This window comes from Perca fluviatilis, chromosome 7 (assembly GCF_010015445.1).
Source record: "Perca fluviatilis chromosome 7, GENO_Pfluv_1.0, whole genome shotgun sequence".
In the NCBI taxonomy this organism is placed as follows: domain Eukaryota; kingdom Metazoa; phylum Chordata; class Actinopteri; order Perciformes; family Percidae; genus Perca; species Perca fluviatilis.
The window spans coordinates 11,738,254-11,760,694 of record NC_053118.1 but is presented as its reverse complement, the minus strand read 5'-3'; the positions used below and the strand labels follow the sequence as shown (position 1 = coordinate 11,760,694).

Genomic DNA, 22,441 nt, shown 5'->3' with positions numbered 1-22,441 from the left:
TTTAAAAAACAAACACTGGCAAAACCAGACAATTTCTAACTCAACACAGTTAATGAGAGGCAGTGTAAGGAAAAGGCCACAAGCAAGTTATGTGACATGAAGCCCAACTCTTGAGAGTTGCTAATGCCATTCAGCATGAAGAAACCTGTTGACTACAGACATTACATTTTTATCATTTAGATAACTTTTTAATAAGGACCAGTCAGTCATGTTATAATCATGTTTTCTGGTGGGCATGTAAATGTGGTCAGAGCAGCTGGAGCCATAGGGACAGCAGCAAGAAGAAAACTGTGACCACTACCCACACACACACACACACACACATTAACAAGCACTCCAATGACCTCTCCTGTTGACAGATAACAGACCTGGGTTGTTTTCTTTTGGCGGGGGGTGGGGTGGCTTATGGTTAGGGGGGATGCCTACTGCACAAACCCCCAGCAGACGCATCAAAACCCCAAGCATTAAGGCTGGCATATACCTGGGCAGTGCCCAATAGATTTGTGTATGTGTATGTGTGGAAAGTGAGAGGTGTGTGGGGGGCTGGGGGGGGATCGGAGGGACACAGCAGGACAAGGAGGACAGGGAGGCGGAGAAGGTGACAGAGAGTGTCTCTGGCAGCCCGACTGCTGGCCTCTGGATACTCTACTTCTACTCTGGGCCGCCAGCCCTTCTCACTGATGCACTAATGAAAGACAAGACAGAGCTGGACGGAAAACACAAGCAGACACACACACACTCATACACATATTACGGAGAGAAATGGGAAAAAGACTCAGTTGTTCAAAAAAGGTCACTTTATAGCATGTGACTCAAAGGGCTAAGGCGGATAGTGACGATATGCGCCCGGACGGGTGACGGCGATGTCATGCGTCTGCTCTGGGGCTGTTGTCTTTCACCCCTGGCTCCATACAGCCCCACTTGACCTTAGAGACACAGCTGAAAATGGGCAAATAATACGCATGTTCGGTAATGACCATTTCCAAAGCAGCTGGTGGGGTAATTATTCTGTCTCATCTCTCTCTTTGCCTCTTATTTTCCCTCTCTCTCTGTTTTGCATCTCTCCATTCGCATCTGTGCGAGTCTCTCGTCAGGCAGAGCCGTGACCTAAACAGTTTGTGACAGCTTTCTGGGAGAGTGGAGCTGGAGACTAGGCATGCCTCGCAGACCTGAGAGTAGCAAAGGTTCTCTCATGTCTCCCACATAAAAAAAAAAAAATACACACACACACACTCTCCTATCTAAAAATCCAAGCACATATGGACACACATGCGCAGACACACATGCTGCCCCGGATCCGGCCTCACTCACAAACATGCAAGCACACGTGTGGGTGCCCATTTAATGGATCTCCTCTTCATTATTCAAAACCTTGTCAGAATCGAGCAGTACATGTGTCTGTCAATCACTTTCTGCCAGATGGCGAGTTAGTGTGAGAGAGAGAGGCAGCATGTGTTAGAGAAGATAAATATGTATACCTGATTGAATATGGCTCATACATTAAGTGTGTATGTAGGTGACTGCGGGTGTTTTTTTTCCTGGTTTAGCCTGTCACCTTCAGGCAATTCTATTCATAACAGCTCAAAACAAAATGCTCGGTCACTGGAAAACATTCCACTCCTGACTTTTGGCATTTTGTATGTGAGCTGATGATTCCAAAGGGCTTTCTCAAAGAGAGCCTATTTTGAATGATGGTATCACAAATTGTTGCTTTTCAGGAAATCGACTCGCCACGCCGCTGTTAAAATATATGTAAAACCCACAGGCTGACATAAAGGGTGACCAATAGCATTGATTTATGAAGCAATTTTAAAATGACGTAATATGGAGACACAAGGTTATTGCCCGACAGCGACGAAATACTTAAAAAACTGTTTTAGCATTGTGTTACTACACATTTTAACAAAAACATATGTCAATAAGTCAACAAAATGATCAAACTGAAATTGCTCCCTACCAGTTGGATCCAGCATTGCATTGGCTGCACCCCAGCGGTGGTAGAGGGAAGCCAGTTCGTGGGGGTTGTAGTTTTTGAGGAAGCCGAGGATGTCACTTGGCGTCTCTGGTGTCTCTGCGATTGGCTCCTGCTTCACATCTCCACGAGCCTCTGAAGGCAAAGAAGAAGAGGAGGAGGAGGAATTCAGCAGAGTGCCTCCATGTGCCTGGGAAGATCCGTAGTTGTGTCCCGCTGTGGAGCTGTGGGTGATGGTGCTGGGCCTCGTAGCGTTAGCTCGGCTCTGGCCGTGGGAGTTGGGAAGCGGCTGATGAGGGGAACCCCTTGCTCGGCTGTACTCTGATAGGCCGTGTTTGCTGGACAGCATGAAGCCAAGGCCCTCTTGGGGCATCAAGTAGCGGTCAGTCATCCGGGATGCAGTAGCAGAGCTGGGGCTTGGGGCTGAGGATCGTGAGAGGGCACCGGTGCTCTTCTCCAAGGAGCTGGAGGAAGACGACGAGCCTCCCCGAGGGTAAATATCCGCTTTGGGTTTGAAGCGAGACTGATGACTCTGGTCCTCCATGTGTCTGACGCTGCTGCTGCTGTTGCTGCTGCTGTTGCTGTTGCTGTTGCTGTTGCTGTTGCTGCTGCTGCCTGGCCGGACGGGGACTTTCCGAGCTTGGGTGCCTGGGGTGGATAAGGAGCCCCTGGAGAATGAGGAGGAGGGGGTAGAGGAGGATGATGATGATGGCATGGCTGCCTGACTGGCTGGCCTGCTTTTCTTTAGAACCTCGCTGGAGTAGGTCGGGGGCTGGGTACGTTGGGCACGCATCAGTGGAGGCAGCGGTGGGCATTCCTTTCCCTCCAGGACTGGCGGGGGACCAGTGCGTCTCCTGGAGGATAACAAGTTGTCCCTGGAGCCCTTGGAGCTGTGTTTGAGAGCCCATTTAGGAGCAAGATTGGAGCTGCTGCTGTTGATGCGGTGAGCCACAGTCTGGTGCATCCAGAGCACCTCGGGGTAGCGGGTGGAGTGGGAGCAGAAGGAGCACTTGTGGCTAGGGAGGCTCTTCCTGTCCTGGGTTAGGGAGGCTATGCCCCTGCAGCCCTCAGCCCTCACACATAGATCCACAGGGGTCATGCCGGGATCGAGCGAGGAGGATCGAGCTGAAAGGTACGCAGGAGGGGATGCAGAGTTGTTCAACCCCTGAAGAAGAACTTTCTTGAGCTTGGGATAACCACTTGGGGTGCCTCTTTCCGAGCTGGAGCTTGGGCTGGGAATGGGGCTGGGTCTATCTCCGGGGGCAGCCGGGTGTTGGACACGGACATGGGTCAAATAGGCCTGCAACTCTGTGGTGACAAAGTCACAAAGGGTGCAGATGTAAGGCTTCTCATCTGTAGGGAAAAGGAATGACAACATAAAGGTCAATGAGTGCAAAGGAGACGATACTCTTCTCTACCACCAGCTGTAAGTCAGAGCTCATTACTACAGCTCACTGTGCAAGATTCATATTGTTCCATCCAGATGTAGTTTTGCTGAACAGCCACCAGGCTGCAGTATTGGCCTGTATTCCCATATCTCCTCTTATCTTTTTACATACGAATGTATCCTGAAATGAAACCATTACTTCACCTACTACAAGGACAATAAACATATCAACACACAATAATTATATCGTATCATCATTAGATATTGTTTTAAGGGCATCTTGAGGGCCCTTTAATAGATAGTACTTTTTTTTAATGTTCAGATGTTAAAACTGTGTCAGAGAGTTGTTGGTTCATCTCTATGGTAATGATTGGGATGTATTATGGCCCATAGGCTGTGAAACAATTACACCACAATATTAAACAACAACAGAAACAGTGAGAGTTCAGTAAATACATTTTGACAAATATAACATATATATATTATAAAGCTAAGTTGGTTTATTGATAGTAAGGCTCTGATTCCTGAAGTGCAGCTCTATGAATTCCCCACAAGATGGCGCATGTGACCCGTCTTTCTTTACAAGTGAATTATATTGGTAAACTTTCTATCTCTCAGTGTTAAATTTCAGGAATTCAGGAAGAGACTAAGGCTATAAATAAATAAAAAAAATGGGGAATTATGGTAGTAGAATTAGTTGTATTCATAGTGGTTGTTAAATGGTTATTAAAAGTAAAGTAATGTAAAGCACGAAAATCCTCAAGTTGGAATTCAGAGGTTTTGAACAGAAAACCACAACAGTAGCCGAACGCTGGGTCATTAAGCATTATCTGATCTGACAAGCACATACATGCACACACGCCAACAGATCAGATTTTGTAGGTAGCATATAATGGTACTCTCCACTACCCCTCCTCTTTTTCACAATAGCACCACAGTAACCTGCCATCTGTTTTTCATTTGGCTTCCTGTTGGCAACACTGACCAACACACACAGCTCAGACTCTGCCAAGGTGAAGCCCTGGGGCTGGGCAGTTTTAGTAGGGAAGGTGGTTAGACTGATGTGTCCTGGTTATCAGGCTGATATTGGTCTTGTATTAATTAGTTATTGACATGTTAGAGTAAAAGGAATTGAAGCTCCTGATTATAAAAAAAAAAACTTTACACCCAAAATATTCGTATTGCTCTTCCAAGTCCTATTATTCCAATCCTGACACTCACAATAATTACCACCATGGAAGATGTTATTAATCTGTAACTAAATCGTAACAAATGTATCTAAAAGCCTATCATGTATGTATATGTTGTGTATGTGCATGTACACTGCCACTTCTCATTTGCATTCCCCAAAAGTAGCTCTATAGCTGTAAGGGACATCAGAGTAACAGCAACTAAAGCGTTCTCTGAGTGTCTCTTTCCCCATTGCCTGTATCCCTCTCCATCGGGAGGTGACTCTATAAATAACCAATCCCTCAGACATTGGGCAGCCTGGCTGGTTCAATAGTAAGAAGAGTGGATGAGTGGCAGTGGTGTCACAGGAGGTTATAGATTAGTAAAGAGTCAGAGGGGACAGGGAGTGAAAGTATAGAGTAAAAGGATGGCTGGCTGTATAAACAGAAGCCTCTACATCTAGACAAGATGTTTGGTAACTATTGAATTATATAAAAAAACGTCTTTCACAAATATTTTATACAGTTTATCAAATATCAACAAAGAAATGCTTCAACAGATTCTATCACATTTTACCATGTCTCCTGTCAGATATTTTACATTAATTTGTGTACAATGTATGTATTGAGTTAAAAAGATCCTGTATCCCAAATGCAATTCCTGAAACCAGACACCAGGATGCCAGTGGGTTGGGAGAGAGTCAATACTATACAGTATGTTTATTAATATAAAAGGAAGTTGACCAGACCTTTTAACAGCTAGTTACAGGGCCTTTTAATAATTGGTTGTTGTACAATAAACAACCTCAGCATAGAGTAAAAGGAAACGTGCAGATAGATTTTTACGGTGAAGACAAAGCAAAAGACATATTCACGCACAGATACGGGGGGTGAGGGGAGTTTCCTGACACAGGAAGACCTGAAATAGCACACAGCTCGATCAGGCAGAAATGTTGCTGCTATTTTTGAATGTCTGTACTAACAGGGAGTAATGGAAGCAATCACTACAATCTTACCAATCCACTATCCTAACCTGTACTCAGTGAGTTTGAAAGTTTAAAAGACAAAAGCCAGAGAGCTCTGATGTACTGCTTCCACAGGAATCCTTCCTTTACCATATTTCGCCGTGATTATGGGTGTTTTGCCTTTGCATGGGTAGTTTTCTTTTTTTGCTCTGCAGTGTTTATTGGTGGTGGAGGTGAAAAAATGATAGGCATTCCAAAAATGCCCTCTACTCTACTGCCATGCCACTGAAAGGCACACACTTTGACTCAACTGTTAGCTTTATTGCTCTGTGATACCAAATATTTGCATTGTTGTAAACTGAATTTTCAGTGGCAGTTAAAGTTTATTGACCATGTTTGATAGTATTTGTGTGTAGCACTCTATAAAGAGCTGAAGTCAGATGTAATTCTGATATTTTGCCACATGGTGGCTCCACTTCCTTCTCCATAGAAACTGAAAAGCTGAGGAGCTGCACCTACACAAAGCACATTTCATCAACAGATGTTTACTACAGAGTGACAGAGTCAGAGGCCTCGAGTGGGAGGCTTGTAAAGGGCTACAGTCATTTTTGCCACTAAAACTCCTGCAGAGCATGCTTCAATTAGTGAACTGGTGTGTATACTATTCATTTACCTGTATAGCAGTTACATTTTCATATTGTTTTATGATGGGAAGTTGAGTCAGTATCTTTAAAAGACAAATAGAATACCAACTTGGCAATGGTGGTCATAAGCAATGAACGAAACAGCAACAACGGAATCTTCAGCGCTATGACCTCCAATTAATGTGACTGATTCCCATAGGGCTAATATTAACCAAAAATCCTTATCCTGATTATAGATGATCATGTCAAACAAAGTACAAGAAAAAACCTGGATAAAAAAATACGTTTTTGACCAACCTGCAATCTCTCCAGATTTTGCGGTACCCATCTCTGAGGCCTGGTCTCCAAGGGTGGACGCTGGTGGAGAGTCTCCATACCCTGGGGTGCTGGGCCGGCTGGGGGAGCCTGACTCTGGATCACTGGTGGACCCCCATCGGTCGTCTCTTGCAGTTCTTTCATTGTGTCCCACAGATGCCCTACCTCCGTGCTTACTGTGGACCCGCTGGTGGACGATCATCTGGTGACGACTGCGAAACACCTTCCCGCACTCAAAGCACTCGTTAGACTTCGAGGAAGATGGTCGCCGGCGGTCCTGGCGAGACGAAGGCCGGTACTCTGAGTCGCTAAGACTCTCCGGTGTCCGATCCCCTGAAGAAGCATGGCTTCCCAATCCGGAGCTGCTGCGTCGCCCTGAGCTGCGTTTCGCTTGACCTTGCAGGACATAACGGCTGCTTTCCTTCTCAAAAACCACAGCAGCTCCGGCGAGGGCCTCCTCTCCCATACTTCCTCCCCCATAGGAGGCCTTGGAACTCGCCTCCACTGGCTCAACAACCCTTCCTTTAGTAGCTAATTGCCAGGCCTGGTAGCTGCAAACTGGATCCAGCTCTGGGATTCTTTGACCTAGCATCTTCTTCTCACACTCCTTTTCATCCAGGGTCTTTTTCTCAACAGGCTGGAGGCTAAAGTAGTCAAGGTAACGTCTCTTAGCAGCTGGTGAGTCCTCGTCATCACTGAGTTTGCATTGGTTCTGGGATTTCCTGCCATGACTTAGACTGTGGATTTTGTCATGGGCCCTCAGGCTCTCTTTGTCGTGGAACAGGTTCCCACATTTGGAACACATCTGATAGATGGATGTAATAGAGCCAGTGACAATTTCAGGATCCTGGGCTACGTCGTTGATAGTGGCCGGTTGCTCAGTGGATTCTGCTTTTGACCTCGACCTGGCTCTGGTGTTGTGTGTTTTCATGTGCGATTTGAGAAACCAAGCTTCGCGGAACCGTCGTCCACAAATACGACAGCAGTGGTCCAGGATCCCTGCATGTTTCTTCATGTGTGACTTTAGAAACCAGGCCTGGGTAAAGATCTGGCCACAGGTCTCACAGGGGAAGGTCCCATCACTCTGGGGTTGGACGACATCAGGTTCGGGCACAGCCTCTTCCTTAACAGTGGTCTCCTCCTCTGTATCTGCTGTTATGTGGACCTTTTCAATATGGCTGAGGAGCTGGTCTTCTCGAAGCGCCTCGTAGCCACACAGACGGCAACAGTAAGGCCTCTGGTCGGTAACGGGCTTCTCTCTTTTCATGCTCCTCCCAGGCACTTTCCTCCGACTCTCCTCACCACTGTCCCCATTGATCATCCGGTTACAGGCGGAGCTGCTCTTAGTTGGACTCGTACCTCCGTCGAGACCCTCTGAAACACTCATCTCCTCCTCCTCGGCCCCACCCTCTTCATCCTCATTGGAGTGGTGGCTAGAGAGCGTGCCCAGTTTGTGGCTGCGGATGTGAACTTTGAGGTTGCCCTTCTGAGAGGCCCTGTGGTCACAGTAGGGGCATTTGTAAGGCCGCGCACCAGTGTGGCGTCTCATATGCTGCGACAAAGAGCTAAGGAACGGGAAGCTGCGTCCACAAACGTTGCAGTTGTAAGCCCCGGGGATTTTGTCGTCCTCACCCTCAACCTCGTTGCCAGGGTTGATCGGGTCTTCAACCAGCTTCTCCTTCTGACCTCGGGTCTGGGTCTCCATCACCTCCACGCTGTCTCTAGGATTCATTGTACAAACTAAACTACCCTGTCTACCTGGCCTTTCACAAGCTCAATAAAACCTGAAACTACTGCTATCTGCAGTTGCACATGGAGGGATGTCTAGCGTGCCTTTGTTGGTCAGTTAAAATACTATCTGCCTTCAATCATCCAGAGATCAAGCTGCTTACACAGCAGCTCATTTAGCACTCTCCAGTTACTGGATGCAACACCATCTATCCATCTTCATCTAGCACTGTCAATGAATGACTGGCTCAAACTATCTGCGTGCCACTGGCACCATAGAAAGCAACGTATGGAGATTTACCATTTATTCAGACAAGTAATATGGACTTTTTTCAGGCTAAAAAAGTCCCAAATTTAAATTTAACAATCTCTTTGTCTCTTCCAAATAAAGGGAAGGTTTTCACTCAATTCCAGGGCATCATTGTGTAAGTGGACAGAAATTGTGAGAGTTCTGTTCATCAGGTTTGTTATTCCACCACACTTCTGTTCTTCATTTTATTGGCTTCTCTCGATTCTCTTCAGTTTTAAGCACATTAGCAGATTCCAGATCATGTAACAGTGAGGTCTCTATAGCACGGCCTGCACATACTTCATATCATTCACCTGAGAAAGAGACACAAAAGAAAGAGGCAAAGTGGGAAGGAGGGTGGGAAAAGAGACAAAGAACATGTAAGTAAAGCAAAAAATAATTCCAAAGGCACTTTCAGTTTACAGACACATTAGGTTACCACTTGCATACACAGCTAAGCTATCTACAGTATGTGTCATTAAGTATATCTGAATATGTTTGTGTAGTAATGTAGCTATGAATTAAAAAGTAAGATCTGGGGTTGGTGATCATCATAAGGCAAACCACAAACAGGAATAAAATACAATCCATGACATCTTTATAAACATGCACATGTGTGCTTTTTTAGACTGCAAACTAACTTACAAGCAACTTATAATTAAAAGTGAAAATGTTTTTTTGAAGATTCTCCTTATCCAAATGAATGAATTTGATAACCAACATCAAGTATGGCACCAATAGCTATAGTTATATTTACCCCTTTTTTAGTGACAGATTGTTTATTCCTTAAACCCTCAAATCCATTGTAACTTATATGAGTTAGAATTTGCCTGATAAAGATTTACATACGTATAAATTGAGTGTAGATGGGGTATTATCATGCATAAAGTATAAACTATGTAGCTGTGGCTGAGTGTGTGTCGTGGGTGTGCATGAGTCGTGCAGGGCTTGGGGGCTCTGACTCCACACTGGCTGAGTCGACACTTTACACAATCAGGGTGCGGGGTGGGGGAGTGGGGGGACGGTGGGCTGTGTTCACATCAGCAAGATCAGCAGTGCCACCATATTCCCTCCCCATACTGGCCTCACGCACACCCGCCTCAACTGACACTATCACATGACTGGGATCTTAAGTACACAACAGGAAGTGGCTCTTCTGACAGTTTGTTTTGCTCTATTTCTCAAACTGGAGTTGAATGGGGTCGGGGAGAGAGACAAACAGAAAGAGAGAGTGATAAGAGAAGAAAGTAGACAGTGATGACGAATTTCATACTTGAAAATTTCCTTCAATGGGTGGAATCATTTGCATATTTTCATCAACAGTTTATGTGCTAGTTTGCTCGACTGTTGTTGTTTTCAAAACCTTCAGATCCTGCTGTAACTTAAGTGCATGCATTCAACTGCATTATGTTATACATCTGTTGAACATGTTTTCACCACATTTCTTTATTATGACCCATTAATATTATTTCTTGCAGCAAAGTCCCAATCATCTCGCTAGAATCACTGAAGGTTATTCACATCTTTATTCTTTTCTCCCTCTCGGCTCATTGATAACAGCATTACAAAAGGCCTCTTTCTCTTGCAGCTCTGTTGATTAAACTGAAACATTTCTTACTGGAGTTTTAATTTTAGCAGATGCTAGAGCCTGAATGTGTGGACTATATGAAATGTGACTGACAGCATTATTACAGGCTATTATATAAGGTGCCAGGGCCCATAAGCTGAGTTACTGCCAGGCTCTAATTATAAGTGGATAATTGATCATAATCATAAGAGGATAAGGTGGTGGAGGAGGGAAGTTAGCACAAGAACAATCATATGTCTTAAACTCTCGCACTGAAAATGATTACCCTGTGCCAGAGCCACCTATCTATCTATCTAGAATGATTTATGCTATTGAATTCAGCACGCCCTCAATGGTTCACCATGCTTCCTTTTGCTGTGCTTAGTAAGCTAAGGCTCCCAGCTAACAAGTACAGTACTGTTCCAGTCAGGAGTGCAGCTGTGGCTGACAATACTTTGAAACAAAATGTATTTTCGAATCCAGACATTTTTCTGTCTAAATATAACAAAGGCCTACAAGGTTTTATCAATATTGATCTAAACAAGGATAGAGGCTCACTATTTCTGCTTGCATTTAAAAACTCTTAACCTAACCATTTTTTAGCCATAGTAGCGACGTGGCTCTATGCGTGGCAGTGACGTCGGTCGGTCGGTCCACCACTTTGGTCCAGACTGAACCACTTGATAGATTGCCATACAATCTTCTACTGTACATACATTCATGTTCCCCAGGGGATGAATCCTGAGGACTTTGGTAAACTCCCGACTTCTGCGAAATATTTCACCATCTAGGCTACTTGATGGACTGGCATAAAAATCATAGGTCCCACAGGATGAATGTAAGGATGCATCCCTGACTTATTCTTAGCGCCACTATGAGATTTACATTCATGGTTTTGAGTGAAAAGTCTCAACAACTTTTCAAATTTTTTTTATTTTATTGGTTTATTTGATAGAGACCATGCATATTTATGAACATTGTTGTATAAAAACACCATGTAAATATGCCAGAATTAGTTAAAATAACTACTTTCCGTCTGCAGTCCCTAACTATTGGATGGATTGCCCTGAAATTTGGTACAGACATTATGATGATCTCCTGACTTTCAAAATTTCAAACTTTGGTTTAATATAAACCTTCAAAACTAAAGACATTCCTATCAACCTCAGCTGCACTTTTTGTTTGGTGCTAATTAGCAAATGATAGCATGCTAACATGCTAAACTAAGATGGTGAAGATGGTAAACAATATGCCTGCTAAGCATTTTCCTGGTAGAATTTTAATTGTGAGCATGTTAGCATGCTGACTTTAACATCTAGTTCAAAGAATTACTGTGTCTAGGTACAGCCTCAGAGCTGCTAGCATGTTTTTACACATATTAGAATTTGTATTGCATAGCCTACAGGAGTATTAATATTGTTATCATTGTAATCTGTGTCCCTTGTGCAATCACAAGAAACAGCACAGCAGTGCACAGTTTTCAGTTGAACACCATAACACCATATTGATTATTTGTACAGTACAGCGTTGTATTCACACAGGTGCAGTGTTTGATAGGACTGATTTATTTGCATGTCTGTGTTACATAAGATATTCACACTTATTATCACACTGTTTATGTTTAAAACCTCAAATGTGACCAAGTGAATTTTTTGAATTTATGAGATTAGGTTTACTGGAAAGATAAAAAAAAATTTTATCAGCTTGACACATCACCTAAATTAGGAACACCAAAGCTTGAGGGAGTTACATCCAGCACATGGCACGATACACAATTGGGTGATGATGGACATAAATCAGCAAAATAAGGAACACAAAGCTGTCCAACCCCGTCTATCCATGCACTATAGTTTCCCCTTCCATCTGTTCCATCTGCTCTCTGTCTCCACATCCTAATGTTACTCATTAATACTTAGTAGTTTCTTCCAGCACTGGCGCTAAAAACAGAGGATTATAATCTTATTTCCTGTTAAATGGCCATGCTGACTGGGGGTCAGGAGGGCCAGGCGGGTTGAGACTATTCAACAGTAAGCCTGTCAACCAGACAGTTGTATGTGCAAATTGAAATGTAATGAGATTAGCCCCCAGAAGGGAAACAATGCAGGCTCCTCGCCATACAGGCAAAGGGGGAATTACAAATTGGCTTAAAGAGGGAGAAACTGTCCAGGAGAGACGGACAAGATTAGCAATCATCGAAGTCATCAAAAAAGACAAAAGCTCTGCTAAAGGCCAACATGGTACAGTAAAAGTGTCTTCCTGAAGCTAGAAAGAACAGTCCACTTTGTAAACCTTGACTGTCATTGACATCCTCCATACAGACTGGAGATAGTGTGTGTTTAAACGCTGGATTCTGATGGAAACTCAAGTTTTTCTGATCGCCTTTAAATACTTAAGACCAGTCCAACCCTAGTTGGGAATGTCATTGGTCTGATATCAGACATGCCATTAATGGACACTTAAGCTGCCCTACCATGAGTCACTGGGAGTGAGTGGAGGCCTACCCTCGGCTGAAAATGACTGCTGTGTCAAACAAAAACAAAAAATTGTTCTCTCCCCCCCCCCCTCCTTCCTTGCATGTTCAACCTCTACTGTTCTGCTTTCTGAATGCTGAACCGTAGCGGCTGAGGTCAGGCAAGAAGAGGAAATCCACTCTTATTTTCCCATCCATACACAACCTTTTCAGAGGAGCCTGGCTATTTCTGTTCCTTACACTCCTGAGGATCACATCTGGAGTGAGTCTCGAAACAAACAAACAGTGTTAAACTGCGCGTGCAGGCCGGCAGAGAACCTACTTTATCTACAGCTGTAAGGTGTTCTGTTTTGCACTCGTTTTCACACATTAGGTACTGTCACAAAGCCAGAATTTTAACTTAAAAACTAAGTTTAATATCAATGTTACCATGACACACAACACAATTATCAATGACCAGTCCAGCTCTACAGAAACTCTTGATCGTTTATTAGAAGCCTTTCTGACTCTCTACGTCAAACAACTCGATACCTGTCAACAAGTTTAGGTGGAAAATAATCCAGTTCTAAACTAAGTGGTCTGTCATAATTGCTATATGCTCAATTGCGCCCCCTTGAGGCCACAAATCCAGCTAGCAGAACACATTTGGTTCACTAATATGAAAAAAAAAAAAAAAAAAGTATTTATATTTGGTTCCAAAACAGAACAACTGCAGTCTACTATTTAAAAAGCATTTTCACAAAGAGTCAAACAAAGCTTCAGCAGAAGTCGCAGAGCCTTAATGTTTTGCTCATCTGTGATAGAAGACACTGTCATCCAGCCAGGAAGCACCTTTATCATAGCAATCATCTCAGAGGCAGCCATGACACAAATCTCCTGCACCCAAGGGTGCGGAGATTGGCTTTCATAACACACCAACTCACTCACACTGTCACCTTATCACTGATAATGACTGTAGGTCGTCCTCGTGCGGGACATCCTTCAGCCGTGATGGGCTCTGCCTCCCTCCCACACAGCAGCACAGAGACGAGCATTAGAGGTTAAGAAAAAATACACAGCGGGGGGAAATAAAGAGTGGGCCTCTTGTTTAAATGCGCACGACACACACACACACACACACACACACACACACACGAAGGGAAACTGAGGAATCAAGAAGCAAAACAGAGGGGGCTTTTAATGTTGTCAACAAACATCTTTTGAAAGTCTATATGTGCTGTACACTGTGGGCTTTTAACACTGTTTCATACAGGCAGCATTGAGAGCTTAACAGCCCATATAGAGAGCTACACACACACACACACACACACACACACCAACTGCTTCATGGAGCATAACATACAGAGAGCACTTTACAAAAAACCTTGCTATCCTCTGTTCAGTTGCTCATAAAGTGGAGACATTCAGTGCTCAGAGTGGGACAGATGAGATGGTATGGAGTCTTAAACACACACACACACACACACACACACACACACACACACACACACACACACAGAGTGCAGAGCCAGTGTATTCTCAGACCAATCAATAATCCATTATGAACAAACTGCTCTTCACCTCACACCCTGCTCTAAACCGGTAGACAAAGAGGTCTGCTGCAAGCTCCACGATGAAGAGAGAGGGGTAAAGCACAGCTGGATGCACACACACACACACACACACACACACACACACACACACACTGGAGCTTTAGGACATTTTTAGGGTGACAAACATGTCAGCTGTGGAAGACAAAAGACTTTGTGGTTGACAGACAGTGTTCTGCTGCAACTGCTGTTAACTAATGTAGATTCAGTTCTATCCCATTGATCAAAAACTATGTCTGCAGTTGAAAATGGAGAAAAGTTATTCTCTTATTCTGTTCACTATATAGGTATACATAAAAACTATAAACACTACAGAAAGAACACTTTCAAGAATGCTGTACATGTAATTATGTAAATAAAACATGTTATTAAAACATTGTTAAAATGTATGTGCTCATTCCAGGATTTACTTACATTGCTCAAATACTTGCACATAACCACATCTGGCCGTGTGTGTGTGTGTGTGTGTTGTGCATGCAAGCTAGATGGGACAGTCCTTTAGAGACTACATGCAGATGGATGTGGTGCAGCTGTGTGTTCCGTCAGTTTTGCAGTGGATGCGCCATGATTTAGGTCTATTTTGACTTTAGATTGTGTCTAGACTGGCAGCTCATTAAGCCTGACTCAGGTTTGGCTCTCTATTTTGACTCAATTTCAACTCCAGTTGTGACTCTAGTTTTGGCACATGACTAATTCTGGTCTAGTTTGTCTCGTTGGGGCTTATTTGAGTCATTTTTGTTTGACTATGGGTAGACAAAAAGCCCAAGTATACACACGGTTAAAAAAAAAAAGAAAAATCACTGGAACTTATCACATCATGAGGTTTGGTAGTTTGGCTGTAGTTTGATTGATGTGACTCCTGACACAAAATTGTCTCCAATGTAGGTCTAATCTAGGAGGAGATTAGGTTTGCTCAACAACCAATGTGGATGCATGTTTGGTCTGAGTTTTGTTATAGTTTTGGTCTAGATTCCTTCTAGACAGGGTCTGTCCCTGGTCTGTCAGAGCAGGTCATGCTCATAAGCAGGAAGAACAGTGGGGGGTTTTAGTGGCATTGTTGGGGTCTCCCATTCCCATCCTATCCCTAGTTCCATCCCTGCGCCACCCCCCCCCCCACCCCCCCATCCCTTAAACCCAGCCAGAACAATAGAGGGGGCCTACGCTGTCTGTCCCTTCTCAAACCCCACCTCTGATAAATAGGCTGAGAAGGGATCTTGCCTGCCCACTCTATTTGCGTGAGAAGGGCCTTTGGATAGAAAAGAGTCCACTGGGTCTCTGTTTATGTGTGTGTAGGAAGTGGCAGGTGTTTGAGTCAATACTGTCATGTTACATTTTGGTGACCAGTCCATGCTAGTGGGATTACTGGTCGGGTCAGGAGGAGAAGGGGACGGTTCCCAGCCGTATAGAGTACACCCCATTAAACACCAACAAAACACTTAGTAGGAAATCATGGAAATTTGACGGAAACAGCTACCTGTTTAGACTGATTCTTTTTCAAAATGACTGGTATGCACCTGTCTCACGCTGCTCTCTGACTGTTGCACTGTGTGACTTATTGCTATTGTGTAGAAAAATGGAACTAGGGTCAAAATGCACAACCTGTCAACATTTCCAGAACTAAACTGTGCATCTGTACGTAATACCTTTAGAAAAATTGCATGCATTGTCCTTTATTGCATTGTTTATTACTTTAAAATAAGGCAAGGAACTGATCAACATGGAGTGATACCTCCTGCTACCATGTAGCTCTGTTTAAAGCCAACAAGACAAGAGCTGCCTGCTCTCATGGCAGCCCGGCCAGCTTTAAATTTCTCTGGGGCTCATTGTGGACGTGTGTGTGTGTGTGTGTCTCCCCCCTCCCCATTCTCAAACTCTGCCTGTTTTTCTCACACTGCTCGTTAACCCCTGGGTGCTCCTGTCCATAGAGTCCCTCCTCCCTTCTGCACCACAGCAGCATTCCTCACACACACACACATATATATATACACACACATTGAGATCTGTTGTCACCGTGCAACGCAGACTAAACTACCATTACATGATCTAAACTACCTTAGCGTTCACAACCAATATGATATGCTTTCTGCATAAACTCTTCCTCTTCGTGTGCGGAGATCTCCAAACCCTTAAACACAACTTCAACCCTGACCTAGACCTTCATCTTGAACCATAAACCTAAATCCTAAACTACTAGAGTAGACGTAAGGTTGATCGAAATGTGCTTATGTAACACTCGTTTCCCCTACAAGGACCGTAAAAGCACTCAAATGTTTTTTTAATTTCTCAACAAGTCATTTAGAAAGTTGCAACCGCGCTTGAAAGATAATGTGTTTCCTTGTTTTCTTTTCGGATCCTCGCAAATGGCTGCAAAACGTGCTTTCCTTCTACGTGTTCCCTCACACTGACATCAAAGGCATAGAGAGGCAGTATGGGCCGGAGAAGGACGGAGCAGAAACACACCAGAAGCAGAGGTGAAACCGCAACTTGCCGCAACTTGTTGGTGTAATAGCGGCGAAAGCAGAAGAGGCACTCGTGGTAATAGTGTTCGATTGAAATCTAAATTGAAACTCCTCCATCTCTTTTCACTCCATGCCCAACTGTCCACCCTTCTCCAAACTCTCTCTCTCTGTCTTCTAGACCTCCTCTTCCTCTGCGCTCCTCCATCCGTTTGCGGCCCCCGAACAACCTCTGCAACTGAACCTAAATCAGTCTCTCTGAAGTGTAATTAGACTGGTGACCTGAAAGCTGGCCACCAGTCTTTTACACTGTCACACTTTCTGATATAACCGTTTTATTTTGTTGCTCGCCGCAGCGAGGTGCCCCAGTGGTTAGTGAGTTTACACACACACACGCACGCGCACACACACACACGCTGGAATGGATCCAGTGTTGCAGTATTACCTGCCAATGTGTTCTTCAGCAAGACAGACATTTCAAAATAATCACTGTTATGTATAAATGTGCCTCTTTGGTCTAAATGCAGGTAGAGAGCTTGAGATTAATAAGCTGCAGCTGATAGAATCTACCGCAGACAGTCAGAACCCTGAGTCCTGAGGCCCTTTCATGTAGACATTACCGGCAGGAGCTGTATGTGAGAACGCAAATGTCCAGTTGGACCGGACATTAAACGGACTTTACCCTGCCAGCTCTGCAGAACAAAAGTGTGTGTAATGTCCAACTCAGGCCATGTGTGAATAGAGCAGGTCATTGTCCGGAGAATTCACAGCGGGCGAGTGGGCGCGTTGATGACGTTTCTATTACGCGACTGGCGCGAAACCGGAAGAATACAAGAATGCAATAAAACATGCCGATGCTGAAATTATCAGACAAGTTGAAGGAACGGAAAGACCTCGCCTAAACCAAGCAAACTATTTCCAGTAGGCGAGAACGCTAGACCGGGTAAACCCAGCCTGATCTGCTAGCGATTTGATTTCGGCCCCGCAGCTCAGGCTGGAAACCTGTACATTTTTCTATCCTGCTTCCGTTACAAATCTGATTGGTCTGACATTGTCCGGAGTTTGTATGAGAAAAACGGCTCTACCCTCACTGCACCTGCTACTGCTAGAAGGAAAAAAGAGATTTCAACCTTAAAGCGCATCAGTTTAAAAAAAAACAAACAACCAAGAACACTGATACCAAGATTACCTGCAGTGGATTTTAAGATGCGAAATTCAGTTTCAGAGCTGTTCCACTAGCATTATCTCAAATTCAAGTGACTTGCTGTTTGACACAGTATTCAAAATGTGTTAGCATGGAGCTGTCAGGTCAATGTTCTACTGTCATCTCATTCCTGAATAGCTAAATTGACCTTCAATGCATGTTTTTATGAACAAAAGTCCATGCAGAGGTGTTGCATATGCAGTATGATATCTTTTTTTTTTTTCTGTGCGTGAACACATTATGTCTGTTTGAATTTTCTTTGACTACTCATTTACGTGGTTTCGTGTTTTTGCTACTTGCTGTGCGCCTTGTTTTAAACCCTGTCTTTGCCTTGAGGCAACAATCTGAATAACACATCCTGTAAGAGTTGTCAAGAGGAGATATGAGAACTTCACAGGGCAACAGATCTGCCTTTGACTCTTCCTTACCGCCTGCACACACACACACACACACACACACACACACACACACACACACACACACACACACACACACAGACACACAGACACACAAACTGGCAGGCAGGATGGGAGGGTTTCCACAGAAATCTCCTGATGGCTCTACTACAGAGAGAGTGTGTGGGCTTCAACAGGCGGTTGTTGTTGTTGCGAGGTGGTTCACACTGCTTTAAAGTACAAACACACAAGCCAACAAAACACATACACATTATAAAGAAGCACAGCTCCAAACAAAGTAACCTGTGGGTAAAATCCAATTGAATCCCCTGGAAAAAAAAAAGTGTTATTGTGCAGAGTACACTGGACCCTCTCTGTGTGTGTGTGTGTGTGTGTGTGTGTGTGTGTGTGTGTGTGTGTGTGTGTGTGTGTGTGTGTGTGTGTGTGTGTGTGTGTTTGTGTGTGTGTGTGTGTGTGTGTGTGCATGTGCAAAATAAAAAGCAGTGCCACACAGATACGCTATAAATTATCTTTGGGTACCCATATAGACACTATGAATCCTAATAGGACTGTCATAGAAACAGTATAGGCAAATTATTATGATACCTAATGAAATAAAACTACCATAGAACATAACCTCGAACCTAACTGAACTAAATCACCACACTATGAAGTCTTAATTCTAGTAATATTGTGGTGATAACAGTGCTGGCAGATGTGGTGGAAATCAATATCACAATATTATTGTAATAGGGCTATTTTTTCCAGTATTGATATGGTACTAATATACATTACATCAGACAAAAGTCTACATTTAAAACAAGAACTTCAATTACCAGCCCGGAAGACCGGAGAGAAACAACAGGACGAACTGGAATTCCTGGTGAGCGGAACACAATTAATGAGCTTTAAACGAGTGGATATTGTTTCCTTTGGACAGAGCAAGGCTAGCTGTTTCCCACTTTTATGCTAAGCTAAGCTAGCAAGCTGCTGGTGATAGCTTTGTATTTACCATACAGATATAATTTAATAATAATAATTTATACTTTATTAATCCCACAAGGGGGAAATTACAATGTGTTCACTCTGTTGTTATTACACACAGGCCTGAAATGCACACACATGCTCAGTACCGGTATCAGTATACATGCACTAATGGAGAGATGTCAGAGTGAGGGAGACGAGCAGTTGGGGGTTCAGTGCCTTGCTCAAGAGCACCTTGGCAGTGCCCAGGAGGTGAACTGGCACCTCTCCAGCTACCAGTCCACCACGATACTTTGGTCCGTATGGGGACTTGAACCGGCAACCCTCCGGTGCCCAACCCCCTACTGACTGAGCTACTGCCACCCCATATGAGAGTGGTATCTTTCATAATTTCCCAAAATGAACTCTTTCCTTGAAAGCGATACAAAAACACCCATTTTTACCGCCCCTTATATATTTGGCGTTTTTCCATTACATGGTACCTGCTCGACTCGCCTCGACTCTACTCGCCTCGACTCGGCGCACTGTGCGTCCCTTTTCCATTGCAGATTTTAGTACCGCCTCAGCGTGGCTGGTCGTCATAGCGACTGCCGTGGGCGTGGCTTGGTAGCGTTGCATTTCCCCCCCCCGACTCATTTCCTGGTTCTCCTTCTCCGTAAACAACATGAAATCAACAAGATAGTTCACTTTTACTGCTCCAGATTTCCCACCGTGGTCAGAAAGAACAGGGCAGACACTTTGTTTCTCTCACTATATGACTCTAGAGTCACTACTCGCTGCGGAGCTAATCGCCGTCACTCTCTCACTTCTCCCTCGCTCACCAGCTACACACACACACACACACGGCGACTCGACACACACCAGCGCACAAGTATAAACATCAGGCCACTTGTATGCTACGGAGAAAGCTCTGCGTGGAGCCTCCGGCAGCAAAAAAAAAACCGCTGGCTAAACTATTTAAAAATGCCGTCTCTCGCTAGCAATGCAGTGACAATTCTTTCCGACCAATCAGCGCCTGCAGGGTTTCACGTCACCTTCTCGGCTCGCCTCAGCTCGCTTGGAACCTCGACTGAGGAGGTACTAAAAAAAGTACCTGTTAGCAGGTACCAGGTACTTTTTATCATAATGGAAAACCAAAAAAGGCGAGTAGAGTCGAGGCGAGGCGAGTAGGTACCATGTAATGGAAAAGCGCCAATTGTGTCCTACTTTCAGTCCGCGTGTGATTATTATAGGAATATGAAAGTGATACAACTGGAAAGAAAAAATACCACAAAGTTCAATAAGGTTAACACAAACTCATCATTGACCATCATAAGTCCCTTAAGGAATAGTCTAGATGTGTTATTTGTTTGTTTGTGTGCTGAAATATCTGCCCAGGATTACATAGCCAAAAATAATTATAAAAATAAACAAACAATAAGCACCACACAGGAACTCGGGCTGCTAGATGCGAATAACAAACGTTCTTAGTCTTTTATACGGGACACAGAGTTTTTCTAGAGAGCGCACTGAAGCTCCATGACACATTTCTGTCATACGAAGGCTGACAGGCATTGCCGCATGAGCGAGAGAGTATGTTGGCTACGTGGTCTTGATGGATGGCTGTATAAAAAGAGCCGGAGATCCCATCTGGGTCACGTCGTATCAGGCTGACTGATTCACATTGATGAAATCATGCCGGCTTGTTAACCCACCCAGTGGGGAAAAAAAACCTCTAAACTAATACTGAGGAAAACAAGGCGGCGTCGGAAAAGAGAGAAGGAGAGAGATGTATGTCAAGGAGAGTAGAAAAGGCAGAGCAAATAATGAGAGGGAGGGCAGCAGAGGGAAGATAAGTGGTAAATAGTGATGTAAAGTCACGGCAGGAGATAGATTGGGATAATAGGAGCTGACTGAGAGGGAGATGTGAGAGATCTAGGCAGACAGAGAGCAAAAAAAAGAGAGAGGAATGCAGGCTGTGGGCTGCACACTGCAGAAAATGTCCATCATACAGGAGTAGTTTTTCTCTCTTTTTTTTTTTCCGGGACTATTGATCACCACTGTCTGATGAGAAGATGGGTTTGAAAAAACAAATGTGTCTTTCTGGTTATTAGACTCTGTCTGGTGTTTTCTCACTCAAACTTTCTCTGCGGAAGCATGATTGAATCACTCAATACCTAACTACGCGGCTTATTATGACAGATATTATTTGCAGTGCAACCACAGCACAGGAAATTGGCCAGGATCCACTTTTTCAACATTTGTCCAATAGTCCTACTGAGACAATCTGCTAGTATAGTTACACACTAACCCCCCCCCAAATCAACCCACAATGTACAGTGTGTAGCAATATGCGCAGCATGTGTGTGTGTCTGTGTGTGCGTCAGGTTTGTGCGTAGGTGTGTTTGTGCAGGGTCGGTGGTTGTGTGTGGGAAACGGTGAGTTTTTGACTTACTTTTTCCTCTGTTTTGACAGATGTTTCACTTAAAAACATAAAATAAAATTCAAAAATCAAAGAAATCTCCCACTAAAGAGTTGGCAGTTCCAATCTCCGTGCCTAAGTACCAGTCAAAAAAAAAAAAAAAAGACTCGCCCTAATGTCTTTAATGGCTGAGGTTTGACTGGAAATTCCAGTTTCATAAAGGCAGCTACTAGAAATGACATCTGCTGGGGTGTGAAATGCCTCCTTGCAAAATTTGCCAAACAACGAACACACCTACATAAATAACATACTTTAAGTTCAAAATAGGAAAAAATTGCAAACTATAATCCTGTAATATCTGTAATGTAAATAACAGCAGAAATAAGGTGGGGGATTAAAAAACTCAATCATGTAACAGACATTTCTCTGGTTCACTTTCCCTTCTGGTGCAGGTTGGCTTAAGAAAACCAGATCACAACATCTTGTCGGTACACAAGCAGCATTCCTCAACCCGCCTGTTTGCATTAAACTCACCAACACAACCCGCTCTGCACCACTTACTGTGTTGAGACAGTAAGTGGATTTACCAGATCGACATCTGGCAGCATGCAGCACACCACCTACACTGGCATGAATGACAATCCGTCTGGTAATGGGCTACACAATGTCCGTGGGATATTAATGGTAACAAATTGCTGTCAAGTGACAACTTTTTATTTTCATTTAAATGAAGGCAAGTTTCCTCCATAGATTTGGAAAAAGTGTGTGGTCAGGGTTTGTAAAACTCGCTCACATATATACAGTAAATGGCCCTTTTTTTGGTTTTACTTCCTGAAATCACTTTTGGAGACGCTACAGTAACATATCATATTGTGTAAATAATTAGCTTTAGTTTGTTATTATGAC

The 22,441-nt window shown here is 43.9% G+C and overlaps 1 protein-coding gene across 4 annotated transcripts in view; it reads right to left on the bottom strand.

Annotated features, from left to right (window-relative positions):
• LOC120562594 (zinc finger protein 516-like) overlaps positions 1-22,441 on the bottom strand; it is a 47,810-nt gene that overhangs the window by 8,231 nt on the left and 17,138 nt on the right. For all 4 annotated transcript variants that reach the window (XM_039806390.1, XM_039806389.1, XM_039806392.1 and 1 more), the window contains exons 2-3: positions 6,435-8,783; positions 1,958-3,325 (exon numbers count right to left, since the gene is read on the bottom strand). In XM_039806390.1, coding sequence (XP_039662324.1) covers positions 1,958-3,325; positions 6,435-8,184 — 3,118 coding nt within the window. In that variant the 5' untranslated portion in view covers positions 8,185-8,783. The remainder of the gene's footprint in view (positions 1-1,957; positions 3,326-6,434; positions 8,784-22,441) is intronic.